The sequence below is a fragment of the Gorilla gorilla genome, chromosome 4 (assembly GCF_029281585.2).
Source record: "Gorilla gorilla gorilla isolate KB3781 chromosome 4, NHGRI_mGorGor1-v2.1_pri, whole genome shotgun sequence".
NCBI classification, from domain to species: Eukaryota; Metazoa; Chordata; class Mammalia; order Primates; family Hominidae; genus Gorilla; species Gorilla gorilla.
This window is the reverse complement of record NC_073228.2, coordinates 31074999-31100964: the sequence shown is the minus strand read 5'-3', so window position 1 is coordinate 31100964 and position 25966 is coordinate 31074999. Positions and strand designations below refer to the sequence as shown.

Here is a 25966-nt window from a genome sequence, read left to right as displayed (position 1 = left end):
TGTGTCGAATAGGAGTGGTGAAGTGGGCATCCTTGTCTTGTAGTAAATCTTAGAGGAAAGGCTTTTAACTTTTCCCCATTCAGCCTGATGTTAGCTGTGGTTTTGTCATATATGGTCTTTATTATTTTGAGGTAATTTCCTTCTATGCCTAGTTTAAGAGTTTTTATCATGAAGGGATGTTGAATTTTATCAAATGCTTTTTCTTGTATCTATTGAGATGATCATATGGTTTTTGTCCTTCATTCTGTTGATGTGATTATCACTTATTGATTTAGATATGTTGAACCATCCGTATGTCTCTGGAATAAATCCCCCTTGATTGTGGTCTATTATATTTTTGATGTGCTGTTGGTTTTGATTTTCTAGCATTTTCTTGAAGATTTTTGTGTCTGTGTTCATCAGGGATCTTGGCCTATAGTTTTCTTTTTTGTGGCGTCCTTGTCTGGTTTTGGTATCAGATGATGTTGGCTTCATAGAATGAGTTAGGGAGAGTTTCTTCCTTTTTTATTTTTTTGGAATAGTTTCAGGAAAATTGGTGATCTCTTTTGTACATTTGGTAGGATTCAGCTGTGAACCTGTCTAGTCCTGGGCTTGCTTTCTGGGAGACTTTATTACCTACTCACTCTCACTACTCATTATTGGTCTGCTCAGATTTCTGTTTTTTCCTGATTCAATCTTGTTACGTTAGGTTGTATGTTTCCAGGAATTTATCAATTTCCTCTAGGTTTTTCAGATTTTCAGTGTATAGCTTTTTATAATAGTTTGCTGATCTATTGTATTTCTGGGGTATCAGTTGTAATGTTCTCTTTTTCATTTCTCATTTTGTTTATCTGGGTCTTTCCTTTCTTGGTTAATCTAGCTAGTGTTTATCAATTTTGTTTATCTTTTTGAAGAACCAATTTTTTATTCATTGATCTTTTGTATTGTTTCATTAGTCTATTTTGCTTAGTTCTACTCTGTTTATTGTTTCATTTCTTCTGCTAATTATGGGTTTGGTTTATTCTTTTTTAGCTCCTTTGGGTGCATTGTTAGATTGTTAATTTGTAATCTTTGTACTTTTTTGATGTAGGCGTTTATTGTTATAAACTTCCGTCAGCACACCTTTTGCTGTATTCCACAGTTTTGGTATGTTGTGTTTCAAGATCATCATTTGTTTCAAGATTTTAAAGAATTGACTCAGTAGTGTTCAGGGGCATGTTATTTGATTTCCATGTGTAAAGTTTCCAGAGTCCCTTTTGGTATTTATTTCTAGTTTTAGTACATTGTGGTCTGAGAAGATACTTGATATGATTCAGTCTTTAAAAGTGTATTGAGACTTGTGGCCTAACACATGGTCTATCATGGAGAATGTTCTATGGGCTAAGAATGTATATTCTGCAGTTGTTGGATAGAATGCTCTATAAGAGTCTGTTAGGTCCATTGGGACTAAAGTCCAGTTTAAGGCCAGGCACGGTTGCACATGCCTGTAATCCCAGCACTTTGGGAGGCCAAGGCGGGCCAATGACTTGAGGTCAGGAGTTCAAGACCAGCCTGGCCAACATGGCAAAATGCTGTCTCTACTAAAAATACAAAAATAGCCAGGCATGGTGGCGTGTGCCTGTAATCCCAGCCACTTGGGAGGCTAAGGCAAGAGAACCATTTGGACCCAGGAGGTGGAGGTTGTGGTGAGCTGAGATCACTGCACTGCAGCCTAGGTGACAAAGCAAGACTCTGTCTCAATAAATAAATAAATAAAGTCCAGTTTAAATCCAATGTTTCTTTGTTGATTTTCTGGCTAGATGATCTGTTTAATGCTGAGAGGAGTTTGGAAGTCCTCCACTATTACTGTATTTCAGTTTATCTCTCTCTTTAGATATAGTATATACTAATATTTGCTTTAGGAATCTGTGTGCTCCAGTGTTGAGTGCATATATATTTAGAACTGTTATATCCTCTTGCTGAATTGATCCCTTTATCATTATATAATGACCTTCTTTGTCTTTTTTTTTTCAGCTGTTTTTGACTTTAGAGTCTGTTTTATCTAATACAAGTATAACTACTCCTGTTCACTTTTGGTTTCCATTTGTGTGGAATATCTCTTTTTTTTTTCCCTTTACTTTTAGTCTACATATGTCTTTATGGTAAGGTAAGTTTCTTGTAAGGAGCATACAGTTGGGTCATTTAAAAAATCCATTTAGCTGTTCTGTATCTTTTAAGTGGATTATTTATTTTATTTACATTCAAAGTCATTATTAATATGTGAGACTTTGTTCTTATCATATTGTTGATTGTTTTCTGATTATTTTGTATATTTTTGGTTTCATTCTTTTTCTCTTATTGTTTGATGTTATGGTTTGGTGGATTTCTGCAGTGGTACTCTTTGAGTTCTTTCTCTTTCTACTTTGTGTCTTTGCTTTACCAGTGAGTTTCATAGTTTGGTGTGTTTTTGTGATACTAAATGTTGTCCTTTCACTTCCAGGTTTAGGGCTACTTTGAGCATGTCTTGTAGGGTCAATATAGTGATAATGAATTTTCTCAGAATTTGCTTGTTGGAAAAAATGTCATTTGTCCTTCATTTATGAAGGGTAATTTTGCTGGATACAGTATTCTTGACTGACATACTTTTTTCTTTCAACCCTTTGAATCTATAATTCCATTGTCTTCTGGCTTGTGAAGTTTCTGCTAAGAAATCTACAGTTAATGTGATGAGGTTTCCTTTATATGTGACTAGACACGATTTTTTCTTGCTGCTTTTAGGATTCACTCTTTATCTTTGATTTTAGACAATGACTATAATGTGCCTTAGAGAAGACCTTTTTCCATTGTATCTGCCTGGGGATTGCTAAGCCTGTTGTATCTGAATGTCCAAACTTTTGTTAGACTTGGGAAGTTTTCATCTATTATTCCATTAAATGTGCTTTCAAATTTTTTCTTTCTCTCTTCAATGTCAGGAATACTTATAATTGTAATATTTTGACACTTTATGTTTCCCCAGATGTCATAATGTCTTCGCTTATTTTTAAAATTGTTTTTTCTTTATTTTTGTCTGACTGTATTGTTTCAAAAGATCTGTCTTCAAGTTCTGAGATTCTCCCTTTTGCCTGATGTAGTCAGTTTTATTTATTTAATTAATTTATTTATTTATTTAGAGACAGGATCTCACTGATCTGACTCTGTCATCCAGGCTGAAGTTCACTGGTGCAATCACAGCTCACTGCAGCCTAGACCTCCAGGGCTCAGGTGATCCTCTTGCCTAAGCTTCCTGAGTAGCTGGGTCTACAGATGTGTGCCACCACACCAGGCTAATTTTTTTAATGTTTATTTTATTTTTATTTTTTTTTGGTAGAGATAGGGTCCTGCCATGTTGCCCAAACTGGTCTTGAACTTCTGGGCTCAAGCAGTCTTCCTGCCTTCACCTCCCTAAGTGTTGGGATTACAGGCATGAGCCACTGTACCTGGCCAGAATTTCTCTTTGACTCTTTTAAAAATTATCTGTCTCTTTGGTACGTTTCTCATTTATATTCTGAATTGTTTTTCTGATTTTTCTGTATCGTTTTTCACAGTTCTCTTGTATCTCACAAGATTGTTTTAAATTATTATTTTGAGTCCTATAAATGGGCTCTCATAAATTTCTTTTTGATTAGAATCTGGCTGGAGAGTTATTGTGTTTCTTTGGAGGCATCATATTTTATTTTTCATGTTTCCTGTGTCTTTACATTGATATTTGCACATCAGGTGCAACAGTTACTTCTTCATATTTTTACATTTACTTTCGTAGAGGACTTTTTTTATTAATGAAGATATATCTATAGTACTGGTTGGATAGGACACTTTGGTCTTGATTCTGGGTGTGTGCAGTAATGTAGTCTGATTTTTTTTTTCTGTATACATCATTAGGGGTATTTATTATTTACTTAATGAATTAGGGTGTGATTATTAGTGGTGGCTGTGGTGAAGTTTTGCTGGAGACTGGGATGCTAGGTTGACTGGTCATCAGTATGCAGTAGTGGCAGCATTGGGCTGAGTGTGCCTATCCTTGTGCCCCAGAGTAGTGTACACTGGCACCTACATTGGTGGTTACAAGTGGGCTGATTCTTGTTCTTCCAGGTAGCTTGCTTGGATGCTGGTAGTGGCAGTGGTGAACAGTATGGGTGGGCTGGTTCCTGAGCCCCTGGGCAGCCAGTGTAACATGGGTGATAACGGTAGCAGTGGCAAGATAATTATTTTTGTTCCTAGTGGCGCGTGTTGATGTTGGTGGTGGCTGCAGTGGTCTGGGGGTTCGGGAGGTAGTCTCCAGGCCTGTGGTTGGAGCTTGCAGGTAGGTGCCAGCTTTTGAGGCAGTGGCAGGGAGATAAGACCCAACCTCAGACCCCCTGGAGGAGTGCTTATGTACCCAAAGAAGTGGATTGGTTTGGGCAGTCCCAAGGACCCTGGGTTATGTGTTCTGTCTTTGGGGGTTGAAGGCAGAACTAGGCTGGGTGGGCTTGTTCTCAGGCTCCCCAACGATGAGAGCAGATACCAGCCATGGTGGGTGGGGACAGGGTAATCCTAGGATCAGTTTTTGGGTGAGGGGCCCTGAGGCTGCTTATGGAGAGGGTAGGTCTGGCCTCAGTGGCCACAGCTAGGCTGGTAGGTGGGGAAAATGTGTCTCTTTCACACCCCAGTCCCAGTGGGGCTCACCCCCCAGTCCCAGTGGCAATGGCATATACCTGTCTCACCCCCCAGTCCTGGTGGCAATGGCATATACCTGTCTTACCCCCATCCCTGGCTGCAGGAGCCTCTGCCCAGCTCGCAACCAAGTCTTAGTGGCAACTCATGCCTGCTCATGTCTCAGTCTCTGGCCTGGCAGCACTTGCTTCCCTGCATTGGTAGCTGCTACAGCCAATGCTTTACTCGATTCTCAGCCCCTAGTGCGGGAATGCGCCCAGATCACACCCTAGTCCCAGCAGTGACAGCCTGAGATTTTTTTTTTTTCCTGAGACGGAGTCTCGCTCTGTTGCCCAGGCTGGAGTGCAGTGGCGCAATCTTGGCTCACTGAAACCTCCACTTCCTGGGTTCAAGCAGTTCTCCTGCCTCAGCCTCCTGAGTAGCTAGGATTATAGGCATGCACCACCATGCCTAGCTAATTTTTGTATTTTTCATAGAGACAGGGTTTCACCATGTTGACCAAGCTGGTCTCTAACTCCTGACCTTGTGATCTGCCCACCTCAGCCTCCCAAAATGCTGAGATTACAGGTGTGAGCCACCACTCCAGGCCCCTGATTTTTTTTTTTTTTAACACCTCAGTCCCAGTGCTGCTAGGCCCCAGAGCAGCATGCCATCTGCCAAAAACCAGGTTTGAAAATGATGTGTTGCTGGGCATGGTGGCTTGTGCCTGTAGTTCCAGCTACTTGGGAGGCAGAGGTAGGAAGATTTCTTGAGTTCAGGAGCTCTGGGCTGTAGTGCACTGTGCCAATCAGGTGTCTGCACTAAGTTCAGCATCAATATGGTGACCTCATAGGAGTAGGGGACCACCAGGTTGCCTAAGGAGGGGTGAACCAGCCCAGATTGGAAATAGAGCAGGTCAAAATTCCCATGCTGATCAGTAGTGGGATTGCACCTATGAATAGCCATTGCACTCCAGCCTGTGCAACATAGTGAGACCCTGTCTCTTAAAAACAAAAAAAAAAAAAAGAAAGAAAAGAAAAAGAAAATATTGTCTTGCTATAGCCACTTAGGTATCAGAAAGTGTATAGGACCCAGTACAAGCTCCCTCCCTGGAGCAGTTCTGTTGGAGAGTCTCCTGGCAGCTCCCTATGTTAAGTTTCAGGGCCTGGGAGAGTAGAGGGTCTCTTTCCTGGCTAAGATTGCATGGTTCCATGGTGGGGGATGTGGGCCGCTGGAATTCTCTTACTTACCCTTGCCTTGTGTTGGGAAGCCACTCCCAGCTCCCAGCCTATCCTAGCCAAGCAGGCTATTTGTCTTCCTTCTCCTACCCACTTTTGGTGTTTCCTGTTAGTTCTCTGTTGAATTCCAGTGTTTTACCTTGGACAGTGTATTTGAAGTATGATTCTCTATGCACTATTTTGGTTCTTCTAAGTGGAAGAGGTGAGCATGAAATGGTTTTTGACCAAAGTCTATATCCCTTTCATTCACAAATGATAACATAGTATATATGCTCTTTGGCAAACTGCTTTTTTTTTTTCTTTTGCTTAACAATTTCCTGGAAATTAGTTCATTTGATAGAATTTTGCACTATTTCTATAGTGCAAAATTCTGACTCATCTTTGATTTTGTTGAACCAAGATACAAGTGTAATTTTCTGATGATTCTAAATTTAGACCAAAATTTCTGACTTAGTTACTTTTGTGTAGAACTGCTGACTCAGTTGTAGTTGAATTTGAAAGGTAAGAATAGGGCTGGGCATGGTGGCTCACTCCTGTAATCCTAGCACTTTGGGAGGCTAAGACTGGTGCATCACTTGAGGCCAGGAGTTTGAGACCAGCCTGGCCAACATGGGGAAACCTCGTCTCTACTAAAAATAAACAAAAAAAATCCAGGCGTGGTGGCATGTGCCTGTAATCCCAGCTACTTGGGAGGCCGAGGTGGGAGAATTACCTGAACCCAAGAGGCAGAGGTTTCAGTGAGCTGAAATCATACCACTGCACTCCAGCCTGGGTGACGGAGTGAGACTCTGTCTCTTAAAAAAAAAAAAAAGAAAGGTAAGAGTGTTGTTGTTGTTGTTGTTGTTTTTTACATATTTGTCCTTGAGTATTTTAATTACCAGAAGCAGGGAATAAGTAATAGCCTTTCTTTTCTTGCTTATGCAGCAGGAGGCAGCAGAGGAATAATTTTCATAATTATTTGAATGTGTATTTGTGGATGAATGAGTGAGCAAGAGAGAGATTCTTTTTATTTGCTAAAATGATCACTTTTCAAATTCTTTATTGTACTCTATGTGAAACCACATTTGATGATCACCTGTCATTTGGAAAATTCCTCACTTCTCTCTTTGAAATCTATTTAAGCAGTCATTCAGTGTGACGTAACAGAGATTGCCTAAAAAAAATCTTGACTTTGCATATCATACTTTTAAGGGTGTTCCATTCTATTATAATATATTACTATTGCTTTCAGGGATGTTTAAAATAACAATGTCGGTGATGAAGAAAATTTTGAATTAAGAATAAAAGGATTACATATCAGTCTTCATCAGAGGACCTGGTTTTAAACGATGTAAAGCATTTTTAATTTTTATTTTTTGTGAGATATAGATTCTTCGTGAATTCCAGAGGTTCTAAAAAACTCATAATGTGGTGCAGTTCTAATACTCTACCCTTGTCATTTTGTTTTTTAAAAATGTTAAACATACAAATCTGGCTAATGACATTTTTTGCTAAATATAGGAAGTAGAGGACCAGTGGAGAATTTAATCCTGGTTTATTGCTTAGCATGTGAAATAATCATGCATATCAAAGTAGTGATTCACTTTGAAAATTGGCAGTTTGCTTTATTTACGTCAGTCACAAATAAGGATATGTCTTTTTCATTCCTAATGGTAAAAGTTTAAGCTCTCTGAAGTGGACAGCTAATATACGTGTCATAGTTGATTTATGCATAATTTGTAATGCTTTTCCACTGACACAATTGAAAATATAAATATGGCAAAATCTTTTGTCTACTTTTTATGTTTTCTTTTATAATCTTTGTGGAGGAATTAACGGGATAAAACATCTAATTTGTTAGCATGTCAGATATTTAAGTTAGGAAGTCATGTGTAAGTCCTTTGATTATGTTTTTAAAATTTATTTGTGGAAAGGCCACCAGACCCCAATCCTACCATTTCAGAGTTTATGGATTCTTAAAGACTATTCTTCTTGTAATGAAAACCGTAGTTCAGCATGAAACTGCCTGAGTGGCACCAGTAGATTATAAAAAGGGGTAGAAGTGTCTCAGCAAAGCTTTTAGCTGTTTGTCTGAAATACACTCATGCAAACATTCCCACCCATCACCATCACTGTTCACGGTAAATAAGCTCTATCCTGATAGCCTGTAGAGTTAAACAGATTAATAGAAATGACTTTCTGCTTCTCTCTCTCTCTTTTTCTCAGTTGATTCGATGTCATCAGTCCCGTGGTGGAGCCTGTGGAGACAACATTCAGTCTTATACTGCCACAGTCATTAGTGCTGCTAAAGTGAGTACCTTCGAAATCTTGGAGAGTTGTGGTTATGTGTAGTAATTGTTCAGATTTCTCTCCTGAATTATATTTTCTATTGTAATGATTGTAGTGCTTGTACTTATCCAATTTTAAAGATTTTAAGTCTGTTAACTAGCTTCAAGACTGTTACCGAATTAATACCACATTTGGAAGAAGCTTTCCATGTTTTAAACAGTGACTTCTGGATTCTCTGTGATTTGCATCGTTCTGCCTACACTGACATCCCTTTGCATCTTTGAACATTTCAGAGTCTTCTTCTCCTCATGAAAAGAATATTATTCCCTATGAAAACTTGAGTCAGTCCCTCGTCACATTCAAAGATTCTTTTATATCAAGGGGCTGCCCCTTCATGTTTGTCAAGTGAGCTCTTTTTTTCATGTGTGTGAGGGTTAATTTTGATGATGTCTGGTAAACTTTATGCTGATTATAAGGTATTCTTGTAACCACTATGCTTTTGAATTGTGAAGTATACAACAAAACAATTCTAATAATAGGAATGACAGAGTGAATCTAAATGACAACATATAATAGAAAGCACAACCATTCAGAAAAGAACAACAGTTTAAAGCAAACCACAGAGTGGGAATCAAAGGTCACACTGTTTTATGTAAAACAAATACAAAAATACTTCATATTTGATCACAGACGCTTACATGATGTGCTTCAGAATGTGTTCCTTGGTTTGATGAGAGAAGCATTACGTATTTTTCACCCAAAAGGGAATTAACCATTAGTTCTTTATGCCTATAGCACTATGAGTTTTTAGATTTCAGAAATCTTTTTTCTTTTCTTAAGACAGGGTCTCGCTCTGTTGCTCAGGCAGGAGTGAACACCCACCTCAGCCTTCCAAGTAGCTGTGACTACGGGCGCATGCCGCCATGCCTGGTTTGTAGAGACAGCGTTTTGCCATGTTACGCAGGCTGGTCTTGAACTTCTGAGCTTAAGCAATCCACCCACCTCAGCCTCCCAAAGTGCTGGAGTTACAGGTGTGCATCACCGCACCCAGCAATTGCAGAAATCTTAATAAAGATTGCTCACTTTTCTCCATTGTGTATAGAAAAATTATGATGGTTATTTCAATGAAGAGCTGAGAGAGAGTATTTAGAAAACATCTTCAGTATTAGTCTACTCATTTATCCACAAAATACAACAATGAGATCTTTTTCTCAAGTATTAGACTCCTTTTAGACTTGTCTATCTCATACGCATGGATCACAATAGTTTAGCTTATGATCATTTTCAGTAATTTTTAGTTATGGAATGGAGGATAACTTTTCAGCTCCTGTTTGCTATTCTTATGTGTTTATGTGCTTATATAAAAAGAAAGTGATCTTCATTCCATGTTTTGCTGTGGACATGCTGGAGTGAGGCTGGACTTAAGATGTTTTAAAAATAAGTGCAGGGCTGGGCGCTGTGGCTCATGCCTGTAATCCCAGCACTTTGGGAGGCTGAGGTGGGCGGATCATGAGGTCAGGAGTTCAAGATCAGCCTGGCCAACATAGTGAAACCCTGTCTCTACTAAAAATACAAATATTAGCTGGGCATGGTGGCGGGTGCCTGTAGTCCCAGCTACTCAGGAGGCTGAGGCAGGAGAATTGCTTGAACCCAGGAGGCGGAGGTTTCAGTGAGCCGAGATCACGCCACTGTACTCCAGCCTGGGTGACACAGCGAGACTCTGTCTCAAAACAAACAAACAAACAAAAAAAAAAAAACAACAAAAAAAGTGCAAACTCCCCATTTTCTCATACCTCAATATTGGGAACTGTGAGGCATATACTCATGTCTTCCACATTTAAGACTATGAAATTATGTTTAATATAACACTTTAGGGCTGGATGCTGTGCCTCATGCCTATAATACCAGCATTCTGGGAGGCTGAGGTGGGAGGATCACATGAGCTCAGGAATTTGAGACCAGCTGAGGCAATATAGTGAGACCCTGTCTCTACAAAAAAATTTAAAAATTATCTGAGTGTGATGGTACATGCCTGTTGTCCCAGCTACTCCAGAGGCTAAGGTGGGAAGATTGCTTGAGCATTGGAGGCCGAGGCTACAGTGAGCCATGATTGCGTCACTGCAATCTGTTTACTTTTCTTTTTGGGAGAATATAAGGGTTATTTTTAAAAAACTCACAAAGATGTCTCCAGACCTAGAAAACTTCTCTAGAGAATTCTTTTTAGTATTTAAGAATAAACAATGGCAATATTACAAAGACTCTTCCAGTGAATAAGCAAAGTCAGATTATGCCTAATCTGGTTTGATGAAGCCAGATCACCTTAATACTAAAACTTTAGAAGAGCATTATAATACAAGAACACTACAGTCCAAATCAATGAACATAGATGTGAAAAATGCTAAATAAAATATTTGCAGAAAAACAGCATTATATAGGATACCATATATATTGTGTCACAGTCCATTTGGAATAAGAATATATGGACATAATTATAGTATAATATATAGGACACAATATATGCTGTGTCACAATCCACTTGGGATAAGAATATATAGGACACAATTCTTCAATATATAGGACGCTATATATTGTGTCACAATCCATTTGAGATAATCCACAATATGAGGCTGGTTTATCACTCAAGATCAATGAGCATAATTTGCACATTTAACAGGAGAAAATTATATGCTTATCACAATAGATGAACAAAAAGTATTTGATAAAATTGAAAATATATTCATTGATAAAATCTTAATAAATACAGATAGTTTCTGGTTCTCTTGGTTTTTAAATTTTTCTCAAATTATCAAACTTGTTTAAACACAGTAAACCTGGTCATACTGAAGTCTGTTTCTGATAACTCTAATGTCTGGTTCCCTTTTGGGTCCGTTTCTCTTGTGTGTTGTTTGTGCTCGTTCTCATTTATTATGACTTGAGTCCTTGTGAAGCGGTGTCATTTGTCTGGGGTAATACCTGAAGTTTGTTGTCTCATGCCAAGGAAATTGAAGACGCGGACACACAAGGAATGGGTTTAATAGTGGAAGTTTCATAGGTGAAGAAAGAAGAGAGCTTCCTCCTGCAGAGGGAGGGGGCCTGAGCGGGTTTCAGGACTGGGGCGAGATGTGATTGGTTTTATAGATGAGCTTGAGGAGGTCATGTTTGATTTACATAGGGAGTAGTGGGTTGGTTGGACCAGGTGTGTCATTTACATAGCATGTGTAGAGGCTGGCTATCCCACCATAATCTTTTATTATGCAAATGGAGTCTCTACCTGGCTGGTGCCATGTTGCCTGCACATGCGGTTACAAAGAAAAGGTAAGAGGGAACCTCTCGGTTGAATATACCTGACTTCCAGATATCCCTTTTCTATTGGCACAGCTGCTGGCATTCACCTATGCAAGCTTCCAGCTTGCTTATCTATGCTTGCAGCTTGATCTTTCAGGCTGCTTTTTGTTAGAAAAGAAATTATTTGGGGGCTGATTTTTATTTAAAGGAAAACCTTGCTGAGGACTCCCTTACTCTCACTAACTGCCTAAATAATTTCTTTTTAACTCCTATTATCACTTGTTTGCCAGAATTTATTTCAAAACTTTTTAGAAAATAGTTTTGAGTTTGGGATGACAGTGGAGTTCTGGGACAGTATCAGTCTTGAATAATAATCCAATTTCAGGGATTGAGATTATTTGAATGAAGTTCACCTGCAATAGCTGTGGTCACCTTATTGCTGTAGGTGGACTCTTCTATTGTATATTTCTTTATGTTCAAACCCAAGCTTGGAGGGAATGTCACCAAGTAGACCCATTTGGCAGGCCTTTGACTCTCATAGATGATTTTCTAGTTCCATCTATCAAAAACACCACTTAGTTTCTTAGCACCCTACCTCCTGCTTCCTAGAATCACCAGATACCTCTAGGCCTAAATGCCTAGCTGAAATGTCTGGATTTCCTTATTCTTTCGGATTCTGACTTTGTAACTCAGTACCTTCAAGCAGCATTTTACAAAAATACTCTCTTCGATTTTCCTAGTTGTTCTCATTAGTGGAAATCAGATTGATCTGATTTCCCCAACCTGTCATTATTGAAAATAGAAAACATATTTTCTTATTTATTTTTTAACCATTTCTAGGTGATATATTTTTTGAGATACAACATGGAGAGCATGTTAAAAAGCCATGTAGTATGTGCTCCTTAAGAAAAATACTTAAGTAACTTTACAGTTACTTTATTAAGTCACTTTCCCTGAAAGTGTAATCATTACTCTTTTACTCTTTCCGATGACAGCTTCCCTTGTGGCTTAATAGAGGTTATTAACCACTTTGTTATATAGAAGGATGAATTATTAATTTTTTTGTCTTAAATTTTTTGTCTCACTGCAATTGTGAGGATAAATATATTCATTGCATATGTACTTGGAGCTCCTTAGAGGAAATAATCTTTTTTACATTTTCTGCATTTCCAAATACAACTTGCATAATATTTATGCTATTAATGTTTTTTCCTTTGATTTTCCAAGTAATTTGACTTTTCTCATAAAGAATATGAGAGTCATGAATTTTTTATGGTAGTGATAAAAAATATTGAAATTGTTCAAATGAGATTATTTGACACATTTATAAAATCTTGGTCCATATTTTCTCGTTCCCTCATTACTGTCTTATTTTCATGTGTGTTACCAGTGTGGTCAATTGATTTAATAAAAATGCCCCTGTTTTCTCTTGTTATCTGATAACTTCCTAATGACAACTAACAGCTTTTGTGAGAGCAGCACCATTAGCACTAATGGATAGGGAGGCCAACTGATATGGCATGGGAAAGGTTAAAGATGACTAGTGACCCTTCGGCAAATCTGCTTGCAGCAGAACAGAATAAGTACCATGCTCATTTGAATTATAGGTCATAACGGATTTTCTCACACTTTCGTTATAGTCTGTCATGTTCAGCTGTCTTACAGCTACAGTTTAGTTCTGTGAGTACTCGTGTGAAGATTCATCAGTGATTTAATGAACATTTTTATGTAGATACCTCAGATTGTGAGGACGCTTAGTCTAATTTTTCATCTCCTTTTGGCCAGGTTATACTTCTCTATTCCTAATTTTTGCTGAGGCTTTATAATTTTTCATATATATTTGAGAAAATAGTCAGATATATATATACTCTGTCTACTAAAATTAATTGGAGAGACAAATTACTGTGAGGTGATTTAGATTTCCGTTAAATAACATTATCAGTTAACTTCTGGACACTAGTGCTCATAGATGTGCTTGATGCTAACATGGAAACAAATTTACCCTGAAAGCAAGGGTCTTTACAAATGCAGAAAACTTCCAGCACTTTTCTCTAACACCCCTGGCTCCCTGCATAGTTAACGGATTATGATAAATAGTAGTATCTTGTAACTTGCTATACAAATTGCATATTTGATGACTTAAATTTTGAGTTTAGATTTTTGTCCACTACTAAGACAACTCCATCAATAGTCATGTTTTTTTTTTCCTAGGAAATGTCAGACACTCTTCATGTAATATGAGCTGTTGACTATGAAATATACTGCTGTCTTCTCTCTCTCTGTGGATCTTTTTCCTGGTTCTCTTATGTTAACTTTTACTGTTGTGGTTTGCTTTGGTACACATTACTTTCCACTTTTTATGTGCTCCAGTTCTTTTAGTTTTATTCCTTTTCATTGGTATAAGAGCATGAAATAATAGGCTCAGGGGCAAATGGGGAGGATATACAACCAAAGACTTTAAAACTAAAAGGCATTCCTTTGATAAAGGGATAGCTGCGTTTAAGTGGGAGCATCTCCATTAGCATTAATGGAGTGAGTACATCAGTTGAGGCATCTCAGAGGTTAATCAGGCTTCCTGGCCTGCTCTTGACATCAATACACTGTGGCGCCTGACTCTGTTGGTCCTTCAGAGGCTTACTTGACAACACTCTAACAGACTTTGTGTAAGTCATTTCTTGTGAATTATTGAAAGAAATGTTTGGCTGCTAATTGAGGAACGCTAATGTGTTTTATAATCGCGGGAGTTTGAGTTTTTAGCACTAAACAAAACAGTTACAATTGATTTGTGGCTTTCTCTTGGTTTTAGTCTGCTGTTAAATTATATCTTTTTGTTTGAATTCAGCATATAGCTTTGCTGGTCATTTTTATTTAAGTATTTATTAGTATATTATTATGGATTTTAATTTTTCCTGTTTTCCACCTTTCAGACATCTGTGTTTTGTATTCATTAACTGTGAGATCACAAGTAGTAACCGAAATAGATTACAAGGCAGTACAGGATAGTGTAAAAATCAGGCCCTGGAGACAGATGGTCCCAGTTTTGAATTCTGACTTTGTCATTGGGTAACTGTTTGAGCTTCCATTTTACTTAACTTCCCTAGCCTCGATTTTCTCTTTCATAAAATTGAAGTATTTGAGGAAATCTATCAGCATAGTTTATGTTAAGTGCCTTTACCAGTCCCTAGTCCATAGAAAAGCCACCGTGGAAACATAGCTACCATAAAATAATTCATCTATTATTAGTGCTAGTTTTATGGTATTTTAATAGAACATTTCTTTGGAAAATACTTCTCCCATTTTCAGCTTTAATCTAATTATTGCTTACATCACATTTAGACCTCTATACACAACTGTCTTTGTGTACTATTTATGAATTAAAATTTGAAATACCATGTATATAATAGTTTATATTTTCAAATTTAGCCATAGCATGTGCCAGAATTAGGTAAGGATTTTTTTTTTCATAATTGTTTTAGAAAAGATAGTCACCTCATTGAAGATTAATTTGAAATATTTTAATGAAACTTTTTTTCTTACAACATGAGAATTGGAAAAATGTACCTATATTATTTAAAATGTAATTTTTGATGTATCTAAGTATTCTAGGGTGCCTGTTTTTGTTCTAATGATGATACCCTTCTTCAGCAATGTGTGACTCACATGTATTTGTCTTTATTTTAGCTTTCTTCCTTTCATTTTTTTTTCTGTAGACTCAGAAACTTGAAGCTTTCTTCCTTTCAGATGAAAAAACTTGTTATTTAGAAAAATGTTTCTATTAATGCATATGAGGATAATCAGAGGATATTCACATAGAAGAAAAAATATTTCATGAGTTAGTTTTACTTATATGTTTTGAATGAAATGGAGCTAAAATGTAATTATAAACATCTTAAGTTATCTTTAATTGAAATAATATAGTAGGAGCACCACATTTAATTGTTTTCTGTTACCAGATAGAAAATAACTCTCTTAACTAATTTAGTATGATACTTCATTCATCCAGTGATTAATATCTTGGACAACGATTGTGTTTTCCATATGCCAAATCTTGGTATACAGTATTATATAACAGCATATTCATAGATTTGCTTTGGAAGCACATTCTTTTCCACATAGGTATTCTACCAATGTCTCAGTCTTTTTCATACTAGAAATAGGTATACAATTAGAGTTATAATATTTCAAAGAATTGACCATTTCATAGTTTCTACTTCTTCCTATGTCATTGATTTTAAGATGTATACATTAAGAGGAGGGAATGAAAGAAATATCTTCTATAAAAATGTAATTGTACCCTTATGTAAAACAGAGCTCTTTAATTTTTTTAACTATGGCTTTATGCCTGCCATGGTGACTTTAGAGACTTTACTGATGCCATTCCCTCAAACTAATACTGATATTCCAATTAAAATTCAAGGTCATTAAAAATCAGACTGAATGTCTGTGACAGTTTACTGCTATAAAAGATTGTAAGAGAATAAATAATTTAACATAATGATTAGGAAAATTAATAAAATGCATATTTCTATGTAGAATCCAAATACTGATGTGAAGTCATACATTTTACCTTTCCTTGTACAGACATTGAAAAGTGGCCTGACAATGGTAGGGAAAGTGGTGACTCAGCTGACAGGCACACTGCCTTCAGGTGTGACAGAAGATGATGTTGCCATCCACAGTAATTCACGGCGGAGTCCTTTGGTCCCAGGCATCATCACAGTTATTGACACCGAAACCGTTGGAGAGGGCCAGGTAAGAAGAACTTTTGGTGCATACAATGTGTGTTACTTGCAAAGATGGGGCTAAGATCAAGATTAGTCAAAATGTATTTGGCCTAGGAGATTATCAATTTGGAATTTTAGGAATTCAGATTGTTTCAAATGAGGTTTTTCTTTAAAAATGATTAGTAACATGTTAGAACCTGCTGTTTTGAACATTATTAATGCATCAAACCTGAAGGTATAGTCGAGGTTCTAAGAGATTCTCTTATCTGTGAGGACATTTGTTTCATAAATAAATAATTATATAACGTTTAATACTGTTCTGTTCATAATATTCTTTTTTTTTCTTAACTTGCCACCCTAGAGACTCAGTTATTGTTTCTTTTTTGTGTGTAATGACATTTGTCATAACCTAAATTGTAAGATTAATAAATTTCTTTTTTTTTCTTTCTTTCTTTCTTTTTTTTTTTGAGATGGAGCATCATTCTGTTGCCCAGGTTGGAGTGCAGTGGAGTGATCTCAGCTCACTGCAACCTCTGCCTCCTGGATTCAACGGATTCTCCTGCCTCAGCCTCCCGAGTAGCTGGGATTATAGGCACGTGCCACCACGCCCAGCTAATTTTTGTATTTTTATTATTTATTTATTGAGACAGAGTCTTGCTCTGTTGCCCAAGCTAGAGTGCAGTGGCACGATCTTGGCTCACTGCAACCTCCACCTCCTGGGTTCAAGCAATTCTCCTGCCTCAGCCCTCCAGGTAGCTGGGATGTAGGTGCGTGCCTCCATGCCCAGCTGACTTTTGTATTTTTTAGTAGAGTTGAGTTTCTCCGTGTTGGCCAGGCTGGTCTCGGACTCCTGACCTCAAGTGATCTGTCCGCCTTGGCCTCCCAAAGTGCTGGGATTACAGGCATGAGCCACCGCGCCCAGCCTTAATTTTTGTATTTTTGGTAGAGACGCGGTTTCGCCGTGTTGGCCTGGCTGGTCTTGAACTCCTGGCCTCAGGTGATATGCCCGTCTCGGCCTCCCAAAGTGCTAGGATTACAGGCATGAGCCACTGTGCCCGGCCACGTAAATTTTGTTTTAAAGGCAGGACCATACCTATTTGGAGGAATTTATAAACAAATTAATTAATAGTTGCAACTTACACAATTTACTTAGTATCAAAATTTATAACAGATGTTTTCTTATCAATATAAAAATATGTGAAATCTTAAAGTAGCATATAAGAATACATACATGGCAGTAGCTTATTATAAAATCTTGTATCTTCAGATACAGTGTTCTGTAATTTTAAAAATCTAGCTTCAGAAACATTTACAATGAGTGATTATAAGTACAGAAATACATGTTACATTTGCTTATAAATCTTGCTGGTAAGGTATCATTTGGGCTGTTTTTCCCCCATGCACTCATAAACTCTATTTTCTTTTGTGTCATAGTCTTCATTTTAAATATACGTTTCTTAAAGGAAGGTAATTTTTTTATTCTGATAGTGTGTGATCATTGATATAAAAATACAATCTAGAATCAATTCCTAGAATGAGATAGGAGTAGGGCAGTATTGGTGAAATAAAATTTCTTTTAGTTTTTATATAGAATATATATTTAATTCCATATTCAGAGCACTATGCTTAGAAACTATGTGAGCTGTTAAGGTATTAGCCTTAAATATTGCATATGTTTTGAGAAAATCTGTTTCCAGTATATATGGGTTGGCGTTGTGATGAAAAATTACATTTGGCAGCTACTTATATGCTAGTTCCTATAGCAAGATTAACAGCGTTTCAAGAAAGTTTTTCTGTAATTACAACAAAAAAACTTTGAAATTCTGGATTATTAAATTTGGCTCTTGTATTTTACTTGAAATCTGAGTAATAATTCCCTGCCTCTCCTGTCTTAACTTTGTGGTTAGCCAAATGTGTTACAGATTCGTATTTTTTTAATGAAGTGCTAGAAAACTTTTCAGTTGACGTTAATGACCTTGTGTTAATTAGTTGATGTGGATAAACACAAATGTTCTCTTTTTTAATTGAAATGAAATGTATAAACTTTTAGTGTTGTGAGTGTTAGAGTAAAAAAATTCCTTTTGTTCTTTGATTTTTTGATTTTTAATTAATTCACCTACAAGGCCACCCACATTTATTGGGTAGTAACAACTCTCCTCAACATTGTCTAGGACCATACATCTGTTAAAGATCTAGCATTTGTTGATGGAGAGATTTGGGATTATTTCAAAATAGAAAATGTTATCTCGGTAATTTTGATGAAATAGAAGTGTAATTCATGTATTTATTTTGTTAAATGGAAGTATGGGGATTTATAATTATATTAAAACATGACATTTAGGCCTTATGTTTTAAAATGTGGTTTAATTTTTTTCTTTAAGTTCATTAACTTTTTATGACCTTGAAAAAGGAAGTCTTAATTTTGGAGTATGGAAATGGACTATAGATTAGAGAGTTGCAAAAGTTCATTTGTCTGTGATAAATGCATTGATAACACTTGAAACAAATATGTTTATTAAGAAGAATCATAGAAATGTTAACTTTTAAAAGTTAAGAATCTTAAATGTTGTTCAACATGGAACATTCTACCTTTTCTGTTACTGGTTGGTAGCCCCAATCTTCCACTTATGACATATTCTGAAATTTTAACTTGATTAAAAAATTCTGTTAGAGGACAGGAAAATTGATTTTCAATAAAAGGTGAATTAGTATGTACATTTTAAAAAATATATATAATTTTTAAAGCAACAAGATCTGTGCAGTATAATTCTGTCTGTCTTTTAATTAACATGAATCTGTTTTTTGTCAATAAAATGTTTTTGTCTCTGATAAGTAGTTCAGTTGGAGTACAGGCTGTTTTTAGATTATGCTGGATTGTATTAAAACTGCAGTGGTTAATGTCTTAGATTTATCGCTTTTAGCCCCTTCCGCTGATGTTTAGCCTAAACTGTAATGTTTTTCCTTTTCCAAATACAACTCAGATTGTATATGAAAAGCTGATAACACATTGACTTTTGCTGTTTAAATCCCTTGAGCCTTTAATAATTATTTTTTTTGTGTTAACAATTGTAGTATATAAAATCGGATTCACCATCCTTCTGATGCCATATTGATTAGTTTGATTTTATGGTGATGGGATCATTGTGTGTTAACTGTATTAAGGAGGAATGGATTTGATTGACTTTGCATCCATTTTTATCTGTGTTACTTTCATGTTTTATTTAAAAGCATTTCTGGACCAGAATAAGTTAAGTGGTATAATTTGCTTTTTACACGTTTATATAATTGAAGTTAGCAATGTGGCAAAATCTCTAATGGAAATAAAATGCTTCAGAATGATGACATAAATCAGCTATTTCTTGCCTGGAGAACAAGTGTTATTCATAATAATTTAATAGCTTCTGAGGTGTTTTGTTCATGTGATGAAGGCTTATCCACCTTGTATCAATTCATGGGCTCTGCTTTGTTTAATGTAGTCAGGTTGTTAATACAGACTTAAGAGTTCATCCTACTGTGATAAGTGGTGAGTGAAGATTACATGTCTTAGGAAAATTATACTGGAATATCTCTGACATTAATGGTTTAATGTTTTAGGCTAGGTGATGATGCAATGGAGAAGATTCTTCCAAAAGTATCTGGTTGTGTATATTTGTGAAGTCCATAAAGAGAACATTCAAAGAATCTTATGTAGTGGTAAGATTAATGTGCCTTTTTGCTGGATGGCTTCTGTCTTTATTATTGCCATCAAATTGAATACTCAATGCCAATTGTATTGGAAGGAAACATACAGGGTGTAGGGTTATAATATACGAAAGGAAAGGGAATCTTGTAGATAAAGTTTAAAGTAGAAAAATGGGCAAAAGATAGAAATAAATATTTCACAGAGAAAATAAAATATGGTTGACCATTGAACAACATGGGTTTGAACTGCACAGGTCTACTTATATGTGGATTTTCTCTGTCACTACCAGCCCTTAGACAGCAAGACCAACCCCTTTTCTTCCTCCCTTTCCTCCTCCTCCTTAGCCTACTTGTAGTGAAGACAATGAAACTGAAGACCTTTATAATTGATTCACTTCCACTTAATGAACAGTAAATATATTTTCTCTTACTTTATTATAAGAATATAATCTGTAATATATAACATACGAAATATGTGTTAATTGACAATTTTTGTCATCAGTTAGGCTTCCAGTCAATAGTAGGCTATTAGTAGTTAAGTATTGGAGGAGGGAAAGTCATATGCAGATTTTCAGCTGTGCAGGGGGTCAGCACTTGTAAACATGAGTTGTTCAGAGGTCAACTATACATGTAAATGATATAAAATATACCCATAACTTCACTTGTTATTAATGAGAAAGCTGCAAATTAAAACTGAGATACCATTTTTTACTTATCAGAAACTGAGCCGCTCAAAAGCTTGCAATATATTCTATATTTTTATTAATTTTGAAGTAATGATAGACTCACAGTGAGTTGCACATGCCTTTCATCTTACTTCCTCCAGCTTAACCTGAATGATGATGTATTTTGTAGCTATAGTATAGTACCAAAACAAGAAAATTTTCTGAGTGATGTGGGTTAACAAAAAAAACCTCAGAAAATGGACAATGATACAGTCTGTTAACTAGGCTACAGGTCTTAATCAGTTTTCTCTATTTGTTTAACCTGCATTCATTGGTGTGTTTGTGTGGGCATGTATAGGGCTGTGAAATTTTATCCCATGTATACATTCATGTAACCCCCACCACGGTTAAGATACAGGACTGTTCTAAACTGTTTCATCAACGCATACTTCTTTGTATTTCATGACCATCCCGCATCCCACCCCATCCCTTTTTCCTGATAACCACTAATCTGTTTTCCATCTCTATAGTTTTATGACTCTGACAACGTTATGCAAATTGAATAATACATTATGTAATATTTTAAGATGGACTTTTTACACTAAATATATTGTCTTTGAAGTCCATTCAGGTTGCAGCATGTAGTTCGTACTTTTTTTCTTTTCTTTTTTTTTTTTTTGAGACAGAGTCTCGCTCTGTCGCCCAGACTGGAGTGCAGTGGTGCGATCTTGGCTCACTGCAAGCTCTGCCTCCTGGGTTCATGCCATTCTCCTGTCTCAGCCTCCTGAGTAGCTGGGACTACAGGTGCCCGCCACCACACCTAGCTAATTTTATGTATTTTTTAGTAGAGACGGGGTTTCGCCATGTTAGCCAGGATGGTCTCAATCTCCTGACCTCATGATCTGCCCACCTCGGCCTCCCAAAGGGCTGGAATTACAGGTGTGAGCCACCGCGCCCAGCTGTAGTTTGTACTTTTCAATCACTCTGTTGTATTCCATTGTATGAATGTGTCAGTTTGTTCAATTATTCACCCCTTGAAGGACATTTGCACTGTTTCTAGCATTTTTCTATTATGAATAAAGCTGTCGTGATCATTTGTGTAAAGGTTTTTAATGTGGATATGTTTTCATTTCTCTGTAAATGCCCAAGAGTATTGCTGAGTTGTATAAGTGCACTTTTAGAAAGGAAATGTGCAACTATTTTCCAAAGTGCCTGTGCTATTTTATATTCCCACCAGCACTGTATGATAGACAGCAGATTTCCCAACTGAATCCATGGAAGCTGAAGAAAGTGGTACAATATCTTTAAAGTACTGAAATAAATGAACTGATAGCCCCAAATTCCATTTGTAGTGAAAATATACTTCAGAAATGAAAGGGAAATAAAGGCATTCTTAGAAAAAGGAAAACTAAGAGAACCTATCACTCACAGATCAACTCTTAAAAATGGCAAAAAGAAGTTTTCCAAGGAAATGACAATAAAAGAAGGCTTAGAACTTCAAAAATGAAAGAACAAGAATGGGGTGGGTAAAAATAAAGGTATATGTGAGATATCCTTTTTAATGAATTTATAAGGTTATATTTGATGATTGCATTAGAAATTGTAACATCATCTGATGTGTGTTGACCGATGTGTGTGTAAGAAATACTTAATATTTTTATATTTTAAAAAATGGGGACATAAATGGAACTTTATAAAAATCAAAATTTATGCTACAGTGGACACAATCAAGAAAATGAAAAGACAACTCACAGAAGGGGAGAAAATATTTGTAAATCATATTTTTGATAAGGTACCAGTATTCACAATATGTGAAGAACTCTTATAACTAAAAAATAAAAAGACTACCTAATTTTCAATGAGCAATGGATCTGAATAAACATTTCTTTGAAAAAGATATACCTGTGGCTGATAAGCAGAAATTGGGACACTTCTAACCTGCTAGTCAGAATTGTGCATTCACTTTGTAAAAGTTTCAAAGTTCTTCCCAAAATGTTAAACAGAGTTATATGACTAATATATATCCACGATAAAACTCTGAATATTTGCAGCATTGTTTGCAATAGCCAAAAAGTAGAAAAAATCTAAATATTCATCAACTGATGAATGGGTGGATAAATAAAATGTGGTATATGCAAACAATATAATATTATTTAACAATATAAAATGTACATTTTAGTGGCATTAAGTACATTTGTAGTGTTATATAATTATCAGTACAGGTACTATCCCTTTCCAAAACTTTTTCACCATCTGAAACTGAAAGTCTCTGCCCATTAAACAATAACTTCCCAGTACTCTGTTTCCCAGGCCCTGGTAACCAGCATTCTACTTTCTGTGTTTGAATTTGCCTGTTTCTAGGTACGTCACATAGTGCAATCCTACAATATTCGTCCTTTTGTGTCTGGTTTATTTCACTTAGCATAATATTTTCAAGGTTCATACCTGTCGTAACATATATCAGAATTTCATACTTTTTAAAGGCTCCATAATATTCCACTGAATGTGTATACTACATTTTGTTTATCCATTTACTTATTGATGGACATTTGGCTTACTTCTACCTTTTGCCAATTTTTTTTTTTTATTGAAATGGAGTCTTGCTCTGTTACCAAGGCTGGAGTGCAGTGGCACAATGTTGGCCCACTGCAACTGCTGCCTCTTGGGTTCAAGCGATTCTCTTGCCTCAGCCTCCCAAGTAGCTGGATTACAGGCATCTGCCACCATGTCTGGCTAATTCTTGTATTTTTTGTAGAGACAAGGTTTCGCTATGTTGGCTAGGCTGGTCTCAAACTCCTGACCTCAAGTGATCTGCCTGCCTCGGTGTCCCAAAGTGCTGGGATTACAAGCATGAGCTACCGTGCCCCGCCACCTTTCGCCAGTTTTGAATAATGCTTGTGTGAACATTGGTGTACACATTTCTAACTGAGTCTCTACTTGTAATACTTTTGGTTATGTACCTAAAAGTCAAATTGCTGGATCATATGGTAATTCTATATTTAATTTTTTGAGGAATTACCAAGCTATTTTTCACAGTGGCTGGACCATTTTAAATTCCCACCAGTGAATGTCCAGTGATGGATAAGGGTCTCAATTTCTTGTATATCCTTACCCCAACACTAGTTATTTTTCTTTTTAAAAATAATGGCCATCCTATTGATGTAAATGGCCATCCTAATGAGTGCAAAGTAGTATCTCATCATGGTTTTAATTTGCATTTACCTAAGGAATAGTGATGTTAAGCCTCTTCTCATTTGCTTATTGGCCATTTGGTTATCTTTAAAAAATTGATACATAATATTTGTACAAATTTTTGGGGTACATGTGATATTTTGTTATATGCATAGAACGTCTAATCATCAAATCAGGGTATTTAGGATATATATCACCATGAGCACTTAGCATTTCTATGTGTAGAGAACATTTTAAGTCTTCACTACTAGCTGTTTTTAAATGTACCAGGTATTGTTGTTAACTGTTGTCACTCTACTATGGAATGTTAGAACTTATTCCTTTGATCTGAGTGTACATTTGTACCCAACCTGTCTTTCTTCATTCTTTTTTCTTTTTCTTTTTTTTTGTCTGACTGGGTTAGTTTGAAAGGCCCGTCTGTCAAACTGAAATCTCTTTCTTCTGTTTCATCTAGTCTATTGTTGAAGCTTCTCAATTTTTTTTTTTTTTTTGAGATGTAGTCTTGCTCTGTCACCCACGCTGGAGTGCAGTGGCGCGATCTTGGCTCACTGCAAGCTCCGCATCCCGGGTTCACGCCATTCTTCTGCCTCAGCCTCCCGAGTAGCTGGGACTACAGGCGCCCGCCACCATGCCCAACTAATTTTGTGTATTTTTTAGTAGAGACGGAGTTTCACCATGTTAGCCAGGATGGTCTCGTGTTAGCCAGGATGGTCCCAATCTCCTGACCTCGTGATCCACCCGCCTCAGCCTCCCAAAGTGCTGGGATTACAGGCGTGAGCCACTGCACCTGGACTCACTTGTATTTTTATGTCATTCATTGAGTTATTCAGTTTATGGATTTCTGTTTGGTTCTTTCTTATGAGATCTATCTCTTTGGTGAATTTCTTTTTCATATCCTGAATTGTTTTTCTAATTTCTTTGTAATGTTGTCTGTGTCTGCTTGTATCTCACTGGGCTTCTTTAATATCATTATTTTTCAATTCTTTTTCAGGCATTTTATACATTTTTTGGGGGGGTTAAAACCTATTGTTGGAGGATTGTGTTTCTTTGGAGGTGTCATATTTCCTTGCTTTTTCATATTTCTTGTGTCCTTTCATTGATGTCTGTGCATCAGGTATAACACTTCTAATTTTTTTTTTCTTGAGACGAAGTCTCGATCTGTTGCCAGGTTGGAGTGGTGCAGTGGTGCGATCTCAGTTCACTGCAACCTCTGCCTCCCAGGTTTAAGTGATTCTTCTGCTCAGCCTCCCGAGTATCTGGGACTACAGGTGTGTGCCACCACGCCCAGCTAATTTTTGTGTTTTTAATAGAGACGAGGTTTCACCATGTTGGCCAGGATGGTCTCGATCTCTTGAGCTCGTGATCCACCCGCCTTGGCCTCCCAAAGTGCTGGGATTATAGGCGTGAGCCACCGTGCCCGGCCCACTTCTAATTTTTAAAATTGGCTTTCATAGGGGAAGGCTTTTTCCTGTGTTTTTTTTTTTTTAAATAATGACAAGGTATTTTTAAATTGGTAATACATAGGAAGATAATAACTCAAAGGAGTAGGTAGCAGATGCCAGTATATTCAATCAATGAGCTGTATTTTACTGGAATTTAATCAATATTAACCTGAAATAGATGATAAGTTAATATGCATATTGTAATCCCTCCAACTACCACTAAGAAATTACTCAGAAAAAGTAACAGAGGACTTAAAATATTAATGCTAAAAATATTTTCTAAACACAAAAGAAGATAGGACGAACAACAAACACCTAAGACATATAAATATACACAGTTATACCAACAATATATTAATGGCAAATGTATCAGACCCAAATTGCTTCAGATTCAAAGGCCACTTGTTTGAAAATAAAAAGATGGTAAAAAATATATCATATGCTTTAAAAATTTTAATGTAAGACCTCAAACTAAAAATCATAGACGAAAACCTAGGAAATACCCTTTTTGACATCTGCTTTGGTAAAGAATTTTTGGCTGAGTCCCCAAAAGCGATTGCAACCCAAAACAAATATTGACAAATGATACCTGATTAAACTAAAGAGCTTCTGCACAGCAAAAGAAACTATCAACAGAGCAAACAGACAACTACTTAATAGGAGAAAATGTTTGCAAATTTAGATTTTGCAAATTTAATGTTTGCAAATATTAGACCTGATAAAGGTCTAATATCCAGCATCTGTAAGGAACTTAAATCAACAAGAACAAATAACCCCATTAAAAATGGGCAAAGGACACACATACACTTCTTAAAAGAAGACATACGTATGGGCCAACAAACATA

At 36.6% G+C, this 25966-nt stretch overlaps 1 protein-coding gene across 9 annotated transcripts in view; it reads left to right on the top strand.

Annotated features, from left to right (window-relative positions):
- The window catches only part of BCAS3 (BCAS3 microtubule associated cell migration factor), a 709394-nt gene that overhangs the window by 211218 nt on the left and 472210 nt on the right, over positions 1-25966 (top strand). For all 9 annotated transcript variants that reach the window (XM_019027610.4, XM_019027611.4, XM_019027606.4 and 6 more), the window contains exons 11-12: positions 8070-8153; positions 15999-16169. In XM_019027610.4, the coding sequence (XP_018883155.1) occupies positions 8070-8153; positions 15999-16169 (255 nt within the window). The remainder of the gene's footprint in view (positions 1-8069; positions 8154-15998; positions 16170-25966) is intronic.